This window comes from Sphaeramia orbicularis, chromosome 15 (assembly GCF_902148855.1).
Source record: "Sphaeramia orbicularis chromosome 15, fSphaOr1.1, whole genome shotgun sequence".
NCBI lineage: Eukaryota > Metazoa > Chordata > Actinopteri > Kurtiformes > Apogonidae > Sphaeramia > Sphaeramia orbicularis.
The window spans coordinates 10,263,671-10,282,660 of record NC_043971.1 but is presented as its reverse complement, the minus strand read 5'-3'; the positions used below and the strand labels follow the sequence as shown (position 1 = coordinate 10,282,660).

General features: G+C 38.7%; 1 protein-coding gene across 1 annotated transcript in view; it reads left to right on the top strand.

Moving 5' to 3' along the window:
- Positions 1 to 3,109, top strand: part of LOC115434432 (gamma-aminobutyric acid receptor subunit pi) — a 177,971-nt gene extending 174,862 nt beyond the window's left edge. Inside the window, exon 10 of the mRNA XM_030156373.1 lies at positions 2,072 to 3,109. Coding sequence (XP_030012233.1) covers positions 2,072 to 2,437 — 366 coding nt within the window. The 3' untranslated portion in view covers positions 2,438 to 3,109. The remainder of the gene's footprint in view (positions 1 to 2,071) is intronic.
- Positions 3,110 to 18,990: the final 15,881 nt, after the last annotated feature.

Genomic DNA, 18,990 nt, shown 5'->3' with positions numbered 1-18,990 from the left:
AGGTCACCAATGTCTACATTTCAACAATCTTCTTCTCTGAAACTAATGGTCAGATTCATTTAAAAAATTTTATGAAGGTTCATTGGGACAATGTCTACAAAGTTTGTTCACAGTTTTGACAAATTTTGAATTTTTGACAAATTTTTGAAATATTACAAATTTGCCTTTACTTCGAATGGTCCATATTTTGATGGTTTATAACATAGAAATGGTTGAGATATAAATATAGTTACTTTTGAGCACTGATAGGAAGTCGTATATGGACGTTCATTTGGGTCTATGACCTTTGACCTTGAGTGACCTTGAAGGGTCAAACTCAAGGTCACAAATGTCTACATCTCAACAATCTTCTGAAACTACTGGTCAGATTCATTTCAAAATTTTTATGAAAGTTCATTGGGACAATGTCTACAAGGTTTGTCCACAGTTTTGACACATTGTGATTTTTTTTGATAAACTTTTGACATATTCAAAATTTTCCATCACTCATAATCAGCTATATTTTGATGGTTTATAACATGGGAATAGTTACAGATATTAATATAGTTACTAGTGATAACTGATAGGAAGTCATATGTGGACTTCCATTTGGGTTCATGACCTTTGACCTTGAGTGACCTTGAAGGGTCAAATTTAGATTTTTGATGAATTTTTGAAATACAAAACAATGTTTTTACTTATAATGGGCCATATATTAATGGCTTATAACATGGAAGTAGTTACATATATCAATATAGTTACTGCTGAGCACTGATAGGAAGTCATATGTGGACTTCCATTTGGGTTAATGAACTTTGACCTTGAGTGACCTTGAAGGGTCAAACTCAAGGTCACCAATGTCTGTGTTTCAACAATCTTCTTCTCCGAAACTACTGATCAGATTAATTTAAAACATTTTTATGAAGGTTCCTTGGGACAATGTCTACATTTTTTATTCACTGTTTTGATAAATTTAGATTTTTGAATTTTTGACAAAGTTTTGAAATATTACAAATTTGCCTTTACTTGTAATGGTCCATATTTTGATGGTTTATAACATGGAAATGGTTACAGATATCAGTATAGTTACTACAGAGCACTGATAGGAAGTCATTTGGGTCCATGACCTTTGACCTTGAGTGACCTTGAAGGGTCAAATTCAAGGTCACCATTGTCTCCGTTTCAACAATGTTCTTCTCCGAAACTACTGGTTGGATTCATTTTTTTTTTTTTAAATTTTGAAGGTTTCTTGTGACAATGTCTACAAAGTTTATTCACAGTTTTGACAAATATTGATTTTTGATGATTTTTTGTAATATTCAAAATTTGCCGTTACATATAATCGGCTATATTTTGATGGTTTATAACGTGGAAATGGTTACAGATGTCAATATAGTTACTATTGAGCACTGATAGGAAGTCATATGTGGACTTTCATTTGGGCCCATAACCTTTGACCTTGGGTGACCTTGAAGGGTCAAACTCAAGGTTATTAATGTCTATGTTTAAACAATCTTCTTCTCCGAAACTACTGGTCGGATTCATTTAAACATTTTTATGAGGGTTCCTTGGGACAACGTCTACAAAGTTTATTCACAGTTTTGACAAATTTAGATAACTGAACTTTTGACAAATTTGGGAAATATTCCAAATTTGCCCTTACTTATAATGGTCCATATTTTGATGTAAATGGTTACATATATCAATATAGTTACTGTTGAGCACTGATACAAGTCATATATGGACTTTGCTTGAATTAGTTGAGTTCTCCTCCAGTGGAAGTACCACCCACTTCTATTGGTCAGATTGATCTCCTGCATCCAGACCACAGGACTCTAACATAGAGACAGAACCTGACAACCTCACAAATTTAAGTTATTGATTCTTGATAGAACATGCCGGTGAGATACAGGGCCACTGGTCCTATTTTCATTGTAGTGTCATCATTACTGTCCTCATCTTCATCATCCTCATCCTCATCATGCTATCGTCATTCTTTATGGTGAGTAAAACCTGCTGTCGACTTCACATTTACTCTGGTTCTGATTCCTCTCGTGACTCATTCGGTTTTTCTGTGTTCACTCTTTCTCAGTACCGCCACCACATGCACGATTTCGACGACGAGATGAACGGCATCGTCACCACCATCTCCACTCACGCCAGCCGAGCCAAGAGACGCAAGGAGCCGGCGGCGACTCCTCCCCCGGCTCCCGCCTCCACAGAACTCACTGTCAGCCCGTCCAGCCCCTCGGGCAGCGAGCCTAAGCCTGAGGCGTCGCCCCCGGAGCCCACCAACTGGTGCCTCACTGTTCTCGCCACCCTCCGCAAAGTGCTCCGCTTCATAAGCTGCTGTCACGTGGAGAACCCCCACCACATAGACAACTACTCCCGAGTCACCTTCCCCCTCTCTTTTGTCATGGTTAATCTGCTCTACTGGACATATTATCTGTACTTTTAGCATTGTCCTCGAGTGTCCCAGACAGCGTTTCAGAGCGTGTATGCGGACGAGGAGTGTATTTTACTGTATGTATGTACAGTAAGTGTTCTTCAGGTGTGTTCTGAGATGCCTGTGTTTTAATTTTTATATTTGGAATCATGACTTAAAGTAGCATCCTCGCAGGGTTGATTCTGTCGAAAAGTAAAACTTCTGATTACAGCTCCATTTTTAGATATTAATGTGTCCTGGAATTGAGTCATGGCTTTAAATTTTTAACAGCGTCGTAAAAGATTGACGTATCCGACATTGACAGAAGAACAAATGCTCACTTGAATGAATTCTGTCTCAAATTTGGATGAAAAGAACATTCCTTGCAAAGATTAAACAAAAAAAAAAATGTCCAGTGTGTATTTATTTTAAGCGAATCCCAGCACGAGCTCTGACACGCTGAAGATGGAGCGGTAATTTAAGGCTTTATGACAGAATCCACTCGCGTTGTTGAAAGGAGAGCAAATGCCCATTTCACTTGGATACTCGATTATGATGGATTGTTCATTGATATTTTACGTCATTTTCCATTTCTGCCTGCAGGTACAACGTTTAGAGCGAAAAAGAGGAGAAATAACAGATGGGGGAGGGGATGAGAAAGAGAGACAAAACAGGGGGAAAAACAAGTCTGTTGGATGAGAAGTAGGAATGTAAATTATCAATCAATTTATTAATTGTTAGTTGGTTGCCCTTATCGATCGATTAATTGATGAGCGGCGATTTTCCTGAGAACCTGAATTTCTTTTTCAATACGGTCTATAAGAATAAAAGCTAAATATTGTTTATATACATGTACTTCATGAAAAAAACGTGTCATATTCCTTAATGATTGATTTATTGAACCACTGGATAGAGTCAGTGTTTCCTGTGGAATTCATCTGTTCATGTGGCGGTGTGTAATGGGGGCGTGCACGTGTGTGCGTTTCGTCGAGGGGGGGTACTCGCATGCGCCCAGTACGGCCAGGGGATGCGTGCGTGTTGGTTGGTAACCACGTGCTTGCGTGTGTCACTTTCCGTCCTACTTCTAATACTATGGGGGTACGGTGCAGTCCGTGTCCCCGCAGAAGTGAAAGTGAATCTTTTCGCTCATTTCTCTTTTCCCCACCTCCCGAAACTTCGCAAATGCTCGACATACCTGTGGCCTGAATCAGGAGCCGGGAGGATGTTTTCAACTTCTGTCTCACTGACCATGCACTAGATCAACCTCCAGGGAAAACGCTCCGATACCGACCCCGCATTTGTACGTGTATTTATTCGAGGGTCCACAAACAGACAGGTCGGTTGGTGTTTGGCTCCACCATGTCCATAAAGACATTCGAACTCATCAACATCATGATCCGGTTCAATGACCACCTATCCCAGCCGCGGCGTCGCAGTGCGGACAAACCAGCAGCATTCTGACAGGTGTGGACGGGCGGAAAAGGGCAATTAACCGACAATTAATAATTTAATCGAGCAAACTCTTATCGACAATTAAGGCTATACCGTATGATGTGGCATTTTTACACTTTTCTTTTGTCATCTTAAAATGCTCCTAATAAGTCTGTGTCAAACTAAAATGTAAAAGAAATCCACCAGGTATTGAAACTCAAAAATGTTTAATTCTCATATATTTCTGATAAAAGTCTGACCAATCATTTTAGTCGGTCCGAATGAAATAATTGGCCGAACCTGACTGAGCCTCCTGTCAATCATCCATTACGGCCGTCCAGCATCCGATCCATTATCGCCGTCTCACATTCGATATGTGTCCCTCTGAATCTGACGCTTCACTGGCGCTGCTCCTCCTGTCACTGACCACAGTCTACTGTCTAGGATGTGTTTGGATAGAACTGACATGTACATGTGGAAGGGGAAAAACGGATTTATGAACAGAAACGACAACTGAGGAGCACAAACAGGAGTCTGATGAATGAAGGATGGAGATAAAAGTCCGGAAGTCAGCTGTACTGGACTGAACAGGTCTGCATAAAGCTCAGCTTTTCTGACGGTGGGACTCATACAGGTACATGTACATGGTGTCACACATGTAAGATGATGTAGGATGATAACTGTATGGACTATGAAACTTCAAATGTCCACGGAAAATTCGCGGAGGCCGCGCGTTCACAGTGCGCGCGCCCATCCCCTGGGCACTGCAGTGAAGACACTGACCCAGTACTGCACAGACCAGGTCTACTGATGGAACAGGAGCCGCGGGCCCGCGGCAGGTGGATGATGCATCTGATTACTGAGGGAGGGGTCCGCGGACACGCCAAAACGGACCGGACCTTCACCTCTGCTTCCTCCTGTTTCCATCGCGCATCAGATGAGAGGAGGAGGAGCCTCAGAGCTCAGGCAGAGGGAAGTGGGTGGGGCTTTGGAGGGAGGCGGGTTGTTCATGTTCAAACTTTTACTAAGTGCTGTGAGAAATGCCACATCTGTAGGTATAGCTTTAATCATTAGTTGATTAAATGTTTACATCCCTAATGAGAAGTAAAAAGAAAAACCACCTGTGACTCTCGAGGACGGCCATTTTATCTTTCTTTTCCATCTCTCTCTCTCTCTCTGACTTATTTTATTTCGCTTGAACTTCTCATTTACACTTACTTCTTTTCACTGATGCTGTAAATGTAGTGGCCTTTAATCCCCTTCAGCCGTGGCCACCAAGAGCAGAATTCAAGTATTTGCCGTCACCCAAATACTTCAGGAGCTAGGAAGAGCTGTATACATAACAGAGCAGGTGTAATGTAATATGCAGGACAGCGCCATCTAGAGAGACTCCTTTTTAATAGTAATATAATATATGCAGTGTTTCTCTTTTATGAGCCGCTGGTAGTGTTCTCACTGTGCTTTCTTATACATAAAGCAGTCTGTAGTTGGACTTAGATGTGTTAGAGTGCGTTGAATATGAATGAAACGGCCCAAAATGTTTCATGTGGATGTCATCATACAATGTGTTTATTATCCCAAAACGGAAAGAATGACTGGATATGCTTCATTTCTCTCCTCGGTTTCTAAAGCTGCGTGAAAATCGAGTGTTTTTTTCGGATTCTGGTGATATGTTTTTTGTTTTGTTTTTTTTTTTTTTTTTTTTGAGAACCAAAGAACCAAAGATTCCACTTTGATTTCTGCAGTTCCTCATGGTTTCCTTTTAGTCTTCTCAGCTAGGAGATTTAAGTGCATTCCCAACCGTCGTTTATTATCCGTATAGGAGAATTCCGAAAATAGCATGCAGTCAATGAACATGGCTCTTCATAGTTCATATAGAAGACAGGGTTCAGTTCAAACAACAGAGGTGCATGTTTATTTATTGCTGTATTCAATATTGTCGTGGCATTCTCTTTTACTCATTGAAAATGAGTCCAGACAGGATTTAACTGTCCATTTCAGACGTTCTATTATTCAGTGTGTGCTGAACATAATGGCTAAATTGTCGCTTCATTGCCTTTTTTTTTAGAGCTGTTTTCGGTTCATATCTCGGATGCATTGTTTTTCTTTCTTTTTAATCTCTTCGGAATATGCCATCACACGTTACCGAACTTTTCGATTGCTCTTCTTGCCTGATGATATTAGAAATGTAGGGTTTACTTTTGCTTTCTGTTCTTCCTGCATGATTACCGAGTATAACTTTCTGTTTCTTCTTTTATGCTTGGTTTGTTTTTACTTTAACATGATGGAAAATTGCCATCATGAAGCTGAGGCTACTGAAAGGAGAAAAAAAAAACGTGTTACTTTGTTTTCTTCCAATGCAGTTTTGTTTTCAGGGTTCCTACACAAATGTGGAAATGTACGGAATTTGATTTTAGAAATTTCCAGATGTGGAGAAGTATGGAAAATGGGAACAAATGTATGGAAAAATACTCTTGTTTCCAAGACTGTCACCACTGTTCTATTTTCCAAAACAGAAAATTATGAATATCTAAAAATAAAGGTGCTAAAATGTTTGTGTGAGAGCACATACAGTAGGCTACGCATCCCAGAAAACATTTGGGCTGATTGACAAGTTGAATGCCCCGCCTTCTGCTCTTATCCTCCTCCAACCCATTTTAACCCATAAAGACCCAAACATCCACTGGTGACCAAAACCATCTACTGATGTAAAATGGTTAATAACTATTGATCCACAAATCTTATCAATCCATGTAAATAATTGGTGTAAAAGGCAGTTTTTCATCTTTTCATGGTCATCAGATATGACCCATTTGAACGTTAGGAGGCTCCGTAGTTACCATGGAAACACTGTCATTGTCTGCAACATTGATTCACCAGTAAAACCCATAGAGTTGGAGCAATGACAGTGGATGGACACACTGGGTTTATGTTCAGTTAATGATATATTTGTTGAAAAACTTACTTTTTCATCAGTTTTCTGTTTTTTTGATAGGATAACCGTCAACTTTAATCTGAGTTTTTATGTACGTTTCCACAATCAGTGAATAAAGTAGTGGAAAATACATGATTTTCATTGGAAAAATGCAAAATTAAGAGGATAATAATACACTACCAGTCAAAAGTTTGGACTCACCTTCTCATTTAAATGACATGAGCTGGACTGCAGATGGACAACAAGTGCTCAGCATCACTGCGAACTCCTTCAAGACTTTTGGAAAACATTTCAAGTGACTACCTCATGAAGCTCATCGAGATAATGCCAAGAATGTGCAAAGCAGTAATAAAAGCAAAATGTGGCTATTTTGAAGAATCTAAAATATTAAACTTGCCATAAGTTATGTCACACTTTTTTAACTACATAATTAGCTCCGCCAGGAGGTATTGTGATCACTTTGCTTTGTGTGTGTGTGTGTGTGTGTGTGTGTTTGTTTGTTTGTTTGTTTGATTGTTAGCAACTTTACGGGAAAACTATTTTAACCATCTTTACCAAATTGTACCCACAGATAGGCCTAGGCCCTGGGACCAACCCATCAAATTTTGGGCCAAGTAGGCCAAAGTTCAAGGTCACAGCAAGGTCACAAATTCTCTAATTTTCCTATCTCTCATCATTGAGCAATTTTTGAAAATTCATTTAAAAAATTCAAAACAACTCCAATTAGCCTCCAATTTGATCCACCTGTAGCTTATAACAATATCTTGTATCTGGCACAAAATTGTCCAAATCCACTGTGGAATGTGGACTCTGTGGATATTTCAATTTAACATTGAAAATCCCATTTACCACACATTTTTCATTATAACTCAACAAATATTGATTGGAATTTAATATAATTTGACATACACATGACTGGTACCAAGCTTCAACTTTTTCTGCTGTATGGAACAACCTTGAAACTGTTTAATTTAAACAGAAATAGTCGATCCACACATGCACACCGTAGGGGGTGCTTGGCGGAGGTTTGCGTTCTCTGAACACTTGTTTCACATGTGTTCATTCATACTGTTGATGCCTTCAGTGAGAATCTACAATGGAAATAGTCATGAAAATAAAGGAAAACCAGGTGAGTCCAAACTTTTGACTGGTAGTGTATAGCAAATGATAATAAATCACTGAAGAAAAGTGAAATCTTGAGGAAAAAAAAATCATTTGGGAATTGCCACACTGGGTCTTTATGGGTTAAGGCCCGCCCAGGTGTCGTCAAGTTTCACTGCTGCTTCAACGAACAGGTGACGCTATTCAACATGGCTGGTATGATCATTGGCAGGACTCATAATGGGTAGATGTAAATTCTGGTTGGAAGTTTTTTACCAAAACATCAGGAAATTAGGGTCTGGAAATTTCAAAAGTGTAGGAACCCTGTGTTTTGTAGGATCTCATCTGGGTCCAAAAATGTGTAGGATGTTCAAATTTACATTCTCATTTTTCTTCTTACTAAGAATGAGTGAGTGACAGTGTTCTTTTGCCTCCAACTGAGGAAGTCGTGAGTGCTGACCCGTTGAGAAGGTTCACGTGTAACACAGACTGTCAGGTTTTATACAATATAGCACCACGGTTGTATTGTGGATAGTTACGTTCCCAGTGTATGACAAATAAATGCCCACACGGAGCCAAAGAACCACAAAGAGCGTTTGATCGTGCCAAGCCGATTCATGCTCTAGAGTGTGGTGTCAGCTCCACGGTCACAAATGGAATGTTCCTATTTCCCCCCCAAACAAACGCGTGGACGTTACAAAAGGACGGTTACGAAAACAGAACATTACAGGCAACGCTGCCGATATGTCTGTGAAAGTGAGAAACTCTGAAGGAAGGAAGGACGGGAGGGAAAAATGGCTCCTGGTTGACTGCGCTTTCCTCTTTTTGGGAGGTGTCAAACAATGCCTCATGGTGACGTTGGCGACCAACCTCACAGTTCCTGGGATATCTTCATGTGAAATGTATTTATATACTGTAGTACCATGTTAATATAGGCATTTGGTTTGCTTAACCTGTTGTAAATAAATAATAACACTATGCATGTTTATTTGGTGTATGAATATGAATGATAGCAATAAAAGAGGTTTAATGTGTGTAGTGTTGACCATGTGGTATTTTCTTAACCCTTTATAGTTCATTCATGGAAGTACTCTGAAACTCAAAATATCAACCTTAAACTGTAAAAAAAAAAAAAAAAAAAACAGTAATATTCCAGCAGCAGGGGTGCTGAAAAAATATTGTAAAGTAACGGAAAATAACCATCTCATAAAAATGTGGTAATTTTCCATAATTAAAATACAGTTTTTTACCCTAACTTTACATGAGATTTTGCTTTTTTTTTTTTTTTTTTTTTACTTTTTAATGTTTAATAAAGAATATTTACATGTATTAAAACAATCAAATTACCTATAATAATATATATATATAAAATTTTCAATGAGACTCAGTTGTACAATCCACTGATAAAAACTGTATTTGGACAGTTTATCAGTGCTTATACATGTTACACATTCACAAAAATACATTTATTCAACATTTTTGTTGTGAAACCTCCTGTAATTACACAAGATATTTGTCAATTAGCAAACAAGTCTTGTTGAACTTACAGAACAAATACTTTAACGGGTAATTGTCAGTAATTTTATCTCGTTTTTTGTTTTGTTTTTTTTTTTTTTACAGTATTAAACTTTAAATTAACAGTTTAATCTCATAAATAGAAAAGAAATATTTGTGAAATTACAATACATTTGGCAATGCATTTGAACTGTATTTTTCTTTGAAAAAAGAAAAAAAGTGTTTTAAAAAATGGAAATTTTATGGTTATTCACAGTTACAGTTTTTTTCATGTTTTACATTTGACATGTAAAATCATAGTCTGTTTTTGTCATTTCATTCATTTATTTCATTCATTCATTTATTTTCCTGTATCTTAAAAATACAGGAAAAATCTGTAAAATAAACAGTAAAAATTGTGTTAAATTACAGATTTTTTTTTTTTTTTTTTACAGTGTAGTGTGTTATTGAAGGGCATAACAAGACTTTGTACTTTTGTGAAATTTAAAAAATTTATACTATGTAGAAAATCAAGTTCAATGAAGTTACCATATTTGGTTCCTTACCAAAAAGTGGTGAAAAATAAATTAATTAATAAAAATCAAACAAGTAACTATAAAAAATACAAGAAAAATGCATGTAATGTGAAAGGAACACGTCTCGAAGGTACTTGCAGTCAGCGTGACTTTTGTCACAGTCATTTATTTTGAAAAATCTCCACACTCTTCACACATTACTCCTCCGCCGCATACCTGCTGCACTTAACCGCAAATATCACACTGCAGTAAGTGGTATCATTGTGGTTGTATCGTAGTATTTTTACGAGTACTAGTAAAAGTACACACGCAGAGTATCAGACCCGATACCTGATACTGGTATCGGTATCAGTGCATCCCTAATTAGTACCATTCCTTCATGGTACCTAACAAAGCAGGTCCACTCACTGTTCATGCAGAGGTGGACCTTCCAGACCCTGTAGACCACATTGGACCTGAGATTGTTGCCTCACTGTCCTCACTGTAACTGTTGCTGTCATTGCCTTGTAACGTATGCAGAAATGACCAAAAATAGTCACTTGCCCAATAAAAGGTTTCGACGACTGTGTAACTTTACTGAAAACAGAAATGTAAAAAGGTTAGGAGTACAGTTTGCCTGCAGATATGCAAATGTGATGTGTGTGTTTGGGTGTTGCAGTCATTAGGGCAGCAGTGTCCCAGTGGGAGTTTAGAATGGGTGTTGAAATTCCCTGCAGCTCCATTAGATGTGACTCAGCAGAACGGAGAACGAGGGGGTGACACGCTAACATGCACACGCACATAATTACTTATCATGGGTGAATTTGGTGAAGATGCTAACGCTCCACTTTGCTCTGTGGTATTTTCAAATGCGAGCAGGTTTTTTTTTTTTTTTTTTTATAATTAAAGTTTTTATTAGAGTTTTCACTTGGTACACGACAATCATGCAATGTTGCGTATGTAACAGGCGTGTTTGGCTCTTAGTTCCAGCTTGCTTGGAATCAGCGGCACATCCATTAACCCATTAATCTGTGTTGTGTTAATCAAGAAGGACAACTTGAACCACAGCAGTTGTAGACTCAGTTCTTATTTACTTTCTCCAACACATCTGTACAATAAAGTGACTTATTAAAACAATGTCTGTGTAGACCGCAGCGGCCTTTCCCTCCAGCACAGATACACTATATTGCCAAAAGTATTCACTCACCTGCCTTGACTCACATATGAATTTCAGTGCCGTCCCATTCCTAGTCTACGGGGTTCAATCTGACGTGGGTCCACCCTTTGCAGCTATAACAGCTTCAACTCTTCTGGGAAGGCTGTCCATAAGGTTTAGGAGTGTGTTCATGGGAATTTTGGACCATTCTTCCAGAAGTGCATTTGTGAGGTCCCACACTGATGTTGGACAGAAGGCCTGGCTCTCAGTCTCCGCTCTAATTCATCCAAAGGTGTTCTATGGGGTTGAGGTCAGGACTCTGTGCAGGCCAGTCCAGTTCATCCACACCAGACTCTGTCATCCATGTCTTTGTGGACCTTGCTTTGTGCACTGGTGCACAGTCATGTTGGAAGAGGAAGGGGCCAGCTCCAAACTGTTCCCACAAAGTTGGGAGCATGGAATTGTCCAAAATGTCTTGGTATGCTGAAGCATTCCCAGTTCCTTTCACTGGAACTAAGGGCCAAGCCCAGCTCCTGAAAAACAACCCCACACCATAATCCCCCCTCCACCAAACTTTACACTTGGCACAATGCGGTCCGACAAGTATCGTTCTCCTGGTGACCGCCAGACCCAGACCCGTCCATCAGATTGCCAGATGGAGAAACGCGATTGGTCACTCCAGAGAAGGCGCCTCCACTGCTCTAGAGTCCAGTGGCGGCGTGCTTTACACCACTGCATCCACCGCTTTGCATTGCACTTAGTGATGTATGGCTTGGATGCAGCTGCTCGGCCATGGAAACCCATTCCATGAAGCTCTCTGCACACTGTTCTGGAGCTAATCTGAAGGCCACATGAAGTTTGGAGGTCTGTACCATTGACTCTGCAGAAAGTTGGCGACCTCTTCGCACTATGCGCCTCAGCATCCGCTGACCCCGCTCCGTCAGTTTACGTGGCCTACCACTTCGTGGCTGAGTTGCTGTCGTTCCCAAACACTTCCACTTTCTTATAATACAGCTGACAGTTGACTGTGGAATATTTAGGAGCCAGGAAATTTCACGACTGGATTTGTTGCACAGGTGGCATCCTATCACAGTTCCACGCTGGAATTCACTGAGCTCCTGAGCGCGACCCATTCTGTCACAAATGTTTGTAAAAGCAGTCTGCATGCCTAGGTGCTGGATTTTATACACCTGTGGCCATGGAAGTGATTGGAACACCTGATTCTGATTATTTGGATGGGTGAGCCAATACTTTTGGCAATATAGTGTAGTTTAAGTTCACTTTCCAAAAGGTTAGAGGGCAATATTCTCCAAACCACAGTCTCTATAGACCCTAAGCAATACAATGAAAAAAGTATCATCTTAATTTTAGAATTTGGACTGGTCTGTGATCTCATACAGTTTACCTCCGAAGACTCAGCTGTGGGTTTTCTGTTCATGTATGTGGACAAGAGTTTTACTGCTTTATATATGTATATAAAAATAAATAAATAAATAAACTGTCCACTACAAAGGACATTTCATAAAAATAAATCTGAAAAAACTGGTACATCATGATGTTTCCAATATAGGCAATTATTTAATTAAAAAAAAAAAAAAAAAAAAGCCAAAACTTGTACTATCCTAGTTCTCAGGAGATTAAATATCTTCTTAATAAAACCATATTTAAAAAAATAAAATAAAATTCAAAATGTATTTTAACTTTAGCGTAATTTTGAGTAATAAAATCAATCTAAATAAAAATCTAGATACTTATTCTCATAATTCATGCATGTAAGCGTTAATTTCAGAAAAAAAAAAAAGTCTCTGTTTTGAAGGTCTGGGGTCGCCAGAAATTTGTGATGTTAAAATGGGGTCACAAGCCAAAAAAAAGTTGGGAACCACTGGATTAAAGACAGAAGACAAATTACAGCGTGTGGTGCATGTGCATGTTTACATGTGTGAACCCCTACTGACAAAGATTCTTCTTCTTCTGCTTCTTGGTAAATTCCACTGGCATTTTCAGTTGAATAACCTCTCAGCAGGCATGTCTGTTTCTCCACATGAAATTTGACACCATGGCGACGTGGTGATCATCACCAGGCAGATCAACCCCCCGATCATCACCAAAATTTAACCATTTGTTCCTTGTGCCAGTATCAACATATCCTGAAAATTTCACCAAAATCCTTCCATAACTTTTTGAGTTATCTTGCTAACAGACAAACAAACAAAAACAAACAAATCCCAGTGAAAACATAACCTCTGCTGTTCCTTGGTGGAGGTAATTACTAATATCTCCCAAAATATTGGTCCTATGAACTTGCCGTTTTCGCTCGTGTCTTCCTTGACCAAAAATACAGAAGTATGACAAACTGCATTAGTCAGCTCATTCTGGATTTTGTGTGATGCCCAAGACACACACACAAACACACAGAGTCCACTTCCCTTTTATAATATAGGATGTACCTAACGTTTCATTGCACCAATGGAAGCCATCGGCCGTTGGGAGGCCATTGTATTCCAAAACTACAAAAGCACTCGGAGAGCACAGACCTCCACCAAGGCAGATCAACCCCCCCCCCCCCCCCGATCACCACCAAAATGTAACCATTTATTACTTGTGCCAGTATCAACATATTCTAAAAAATTTAATCAAAATCCTTCCATAACTTTTTGACTTATCTTGCTAACAAACAAACAGACAAACCCTGATGAAAACATAACCTCTGCTGTTCCTTGGTGGAGGTAATTACTAATATCTCCCAAAATATTGGTCCTATCAACTTGCCGTTTTCACTAGTGTCTTCCTTGACCAAAAATACAGAAGTATGACAAACTGCATTAGTCTGCTTGTTCTGGATTTTGTGTGATGCCCGAGACACACACACAAACACACACAGAGTCCACTTCCCTTTTATAATATACAGGGGTTGGACAAAATAATGGAAACACCTTAAAAAATAAACAAAATATAATTTAATATGGTGTAGGTCCACCTTTTATTACAGTTATTTATTTATTGCAATTACAGCCTCAATTCTCCGAGGTATTGATTCATACAACTTGTGAATTGTTTCCAAAGGAATTTTAAGCCATTCTTCAGTTAGAATACCCTCCAACTCTTTTAGAGACGATGGCGGTGGAAATCGACGTCTTACCTGAATCTCTAAAACTGACCATAAATGCTCAATAATGTTGAGATCTGGGGACTGTGCCGGCCTTACGAGATGCTCAACTTCATTAGAATGTTCCTCATGCCATTCTTTAACAATTCTAGCTGTATGGATTGGGGCATTATCATCTTGAGGTGAAGGTGTTTCCATTATTTTGTCCAACCCCTGTATGATGTGCCTAACGTTTCATTGCACCAATGGAAGCCATCGGCCATTGGGAGGACATTGTTTTCCAAAACTACAAAAGCACTAAGAGAGCACAGACCTCCGCCACAGCAGATCCCCCCGATCACCACCAAAATTTAACCATTTGTTCCTTGTGCCAGTGTCAACATATCCTAAAAAATGTAATCAAAATCCTTCCATAACTTTTTGAGTTATCTTGCTAACAGACAAACAAACAAACAAACCCTAATGACAACATAACCACTGCTGTTCCTTGATGGAGGCAATTACTAATATCTCCCAAAATATTGGTCCTATGAACTTGCCGTTTTCACCAGTGTTTTCCTAGACCAAAAATACAGAAATATGACAAACTGCATTAGTCAGGTCATTCCGAATTTTGTGTGATGCCCGACACACACACACACAGAGTCCACGTCCCTTTTATAATATGTGATGTACCTAACGTTTCATTGCACCTTGGCTTCGATTCTATCATGTGTTCAAAGATGAAGACCATTGCAACATAACATATTCCTTCTTTCAGTGCAGAGATGATGCAGGATTAGACGACTGTGGGTCCAAACGCTCCCAGAACTGTTCATCTGAGGTAAGCTCTGGTGATAGTGAAGTCCATATCATTCATCATTGTCATATTTATCAAAAAGCTTCAGTGATTCCCTGTGGCCTATTGTGGAGCTGTTCATTAAAATATGGACACTAGATAGATGTGCAGCTCTGTTTTCTGTTAAAGTGCATACCTCTGCTCATATGTGCAAAAAAAGATTGTAAAAAAGGTAGTATCTGTATCTTTTCCATGATCGCCAGAAATGTAATAGGTTCCTCTGTGGTTCATGCCTCTAAAAGTCCATCTCATTTCATGAAAAGGTAGTTTGGTAGGTGTGCTCACAGTCTATGTTTTGTTTTTTCAGGATGGAAATTACCCGTTTTGAAGATAAAATGTGCTAATTCTTACATACTTGAACTGGAAAACAAGTACTGGTTGGCTGTCCTTTTCAAGACATATGATAAAGTGTTGTGCATACGTAGCTTTATGGACATTTAAACAATAGATTTATAAATCCTACATCAGAAAGAATCTGAAACGTGAATGGATTCTAATGTGCAGACAGTGTTTTAACTCAGAGACAAACATCCCTTTCCTTCAATAATTCATAAAATTTCACATTTAACCCTTTCATGCACGAATTATGAGAACCTTAAGATTTTTTTGCTGAATGTTTTTATTCCTCTTTAGGCATGAAAAAACAATGTGATTGAAAAGTTTCTAATGAAAAAAAAAAAATTAATAAATAAAATAAATAAATAAAAAATTTAAAAAATATAGTTAAAAAATAAAGAAAACATAATACTAATACTACTACTGCTAATAATAATAAATAAAATGTTCTTATGAACCTTTTTTTCATGAAGTTGCAAAAATGTCCACTTGGACACCATGCGTTCAATTTTTGAAACAAAGAAAAGCATGTATTTACTGATAAATTGTGTCAAAACTATGGGGGGGTGGGGGGCTTTATACTTAAGGGAGATCTACCCAATGTTACCAGTTCATGTCAGAAAAGATATGAATGTGTTAAAACTTTCATAAAGATATGTATTAAAAAAAAAAAAAAAAATCCATGAATATATGAGAAAACAGCTGTAGAATAGCTGTCCACTGAAGTGACCAGTGTACATGAAAGGGTTAAGAAAAGCGGTTAATTACGGTCTAATAACAATAACAAGCAATTGATTTACACTCAAGCATGTTAGTGCAGATCAGGTTTATGAAGAACAGCAAAGTTACAGTAATAGTATGAATGGGATGATGCATAGGCGTCCGCTGTGTTGGCTGATATGGAACTAAAACAGTAAAATCCATGAATATACAAGAGAACAGTTTGGAACAGCTGTCCACTGTAGTGACCACTGTGCATGAAAGGGTTAAGCTAATGTTATGAAAGGCTAACGTTATCCCATGTTTGCCTCATGTTGAATACACTTCCATTCATGCAGCTGCTTGTGTGACCAGTAAAACCTACAAACTGTTCCTGATCAAGTCATGAAAATTTTAGAATAGTGAGCAAATATTACCGATGGATTTTTGGGTAAACTAAATAGAGTAGTCTGACATGTCACTGTTTCTAAAATAGCGTTTCTTTTTTTAGATGACTTAAAAAAAAAAAGGCAAAAATTGAGAGTATACCCACTTCTCCAGGGACCACTACACCACTGGGTTCGGAAAAGTGAACCCATCCAGGACTCTGCTCGGGATTCGTCGGCTTTCCCCACACATGAAGGTTTTGGGCCGTAATATTGAACAAGTTTAATAATAATAATAATAATAATAATAATAATAATAATTATACATCAGTTTTATATAGTGCTTTTCTAAGTACTCAAAGACACTTTACAAAAAACAACCAAGGGACAAACATACATCCAACGGGTAAACAGATACAAAGTTAATGCTAAATGGTAATCGAAGAACAAATACAGACACAAATATTGATAAAAGAAAAACACACAAAAGAAGGTATGTGAGAGTGGAGGAGGTTGAGCGGGCGGTCAGTTTTCGAATGATGATCTGAAGAGGTGGGATTTGAGTTGGCTTTTGAATGAGGTGACTGTGTCAGAGTTCCGGATGTGAATGGGTAGAGAGTTCCAGAGGGTGGGGGCGGCGATGGCAAAAGCCCTGTCACCCAAGGTGTGGAACTTAGTCTTGGTGATGGGGGTGAGAAGGTTAGCATCTGCAGAGCGGAGGCGGCGAGTAGGGGAGTGACGGTGAAGTAAATCAGTCAGGTAAGGGGGGGCAAGGTTGTGTAGGGCTTTGTAGGTGATGAGGAGGATCTTGAAGTTAATGCGTTGTTGAACAGGGAGCCAATGAAGTTGACGGAGGATGGGTGTGATGTGATTTCTGGAGCAGGAGTGGGTGAGTAACCGGGCGGCTGAGTTCTGAACATACTGTAATTTTTGGAGGGCAGTGGAAGGAAGGCCATAAAGAATGCTATTACAATAATCTAGTCTGGAGGTGATGAAGGCATGGATGAGTGTTTCGGCAGCTGAGGGGGAGAGGGTGGGGCGGAGGCGTGCGATGTTGCGAAGATGAAGGAAGGAAGTTTTGGTGACATGATTGATGTGTGATTTGAAGGAAAGGGTGGGGTCCATGATGATGCCGAGGTTTCTGGCCATAATATCGTTTCAGAGTCGTTTATTGGGACAAATTCACTCTTAACACACCTCAGACCACAGGATAATCTTATAGAATAATCTTATAAAATATAAAATAATCTGGCATTTGGCGTCCTTGGTCGGGAGGGGAGGAAATCGGGTCAAAAACAGCCTGATTATCTTTAAGTGTGTACTTTGCTTTACTCTCTTACATCACATACTAAAAATAATAAAATTATATAAGCACTTTTTTTTTTTTTTTTTTTTTAAATCCAATCAAAATGGTGACACATGAGACACAAGTATAATTAAAACTGCAGGCCTAATTGTACTATAAGATAATTTATGCTAAACACTGTTTACTTCATTGTATTTACATAAACACACAGGTTAAAATGTCTCAGTGTAATCTTAAGTAATTCAGTGTTACTTGGTTTCCATCCCTCTGTGGATCGGCTCTACTCATGTAAATATCAGAGAACAGAGTCGGCCCGTGAAAACTCATGAGACTACCTTTGGTGTTTTTTTTTTTTTTCTTTTTTTCATCTGAAGGCATAAATGGAAACAATGTCCATAATCCTCAGGCTGTAAATCCCCATCCTCAAGATAATAAATCCCTCTGAAATCAGAAATCCCTTCAAAAAGAGATAATCAGAGCTGTGTGGCACTTCCTATGTTAACCTATGAATATCCAGTGTGGTACATTTGAATATACTATTTATGGACCCCCCCCCCCAAAGGCAAGTCCCTCTGCTAGCTATGTGTGTTTTTATCATGTAATATATGTTGCGTTTTATCTTTGCAGCTTCTATTTCTGTGTTGAATTGGGTTTTAGAGCATGTGTGAGTTATCTGCAAAAAGAATCACAGTGGTAAAGTGTATTTATTCGCACAGAAACCTGGCTCTAAACTAAAGGAATAATGTAAATCTAAATGAGTGTGTTTTTTTTTTTTTGTTTGTTTGTTTTTTTATTTAACCTTTATTTAACCAGGAAGTCCCTTGAGATGAAATCCCTTTTTCGAGGGAGACCTGACCAAGAGGCACATCAGTACAATACAAATGAAGTAACAGAGTATAAAACTACATACAATTAAGACAACATAAAATGACTAGAAACATAAAAGCTAACAACAAGTTTAAGAATAGCAGTTACACACTTCTGTTAAACCACAGGTGTCAAACATGCAGCCCGGGGGCCAAATCTGGCCCGCCAAAGGTTCCATTCCGGCCCGCAGGATGAAAGTGCAAAAATGAACCTGAACCCTAACCTGGTTGTCCAAATCCTTTTGGTTCAGGTTCCACATACAGACCAGTGTGATCTATAGTAAAAATAACAACACAATAACCCATAAATAATGACAACTACAAATTTTCTTTGTGAAAAATTAAGTGGACAAAAATTGAAGTGAAAAAAATAGCATTACACTGTGAAACTATTTACATTTATAAAAACTATTCTTT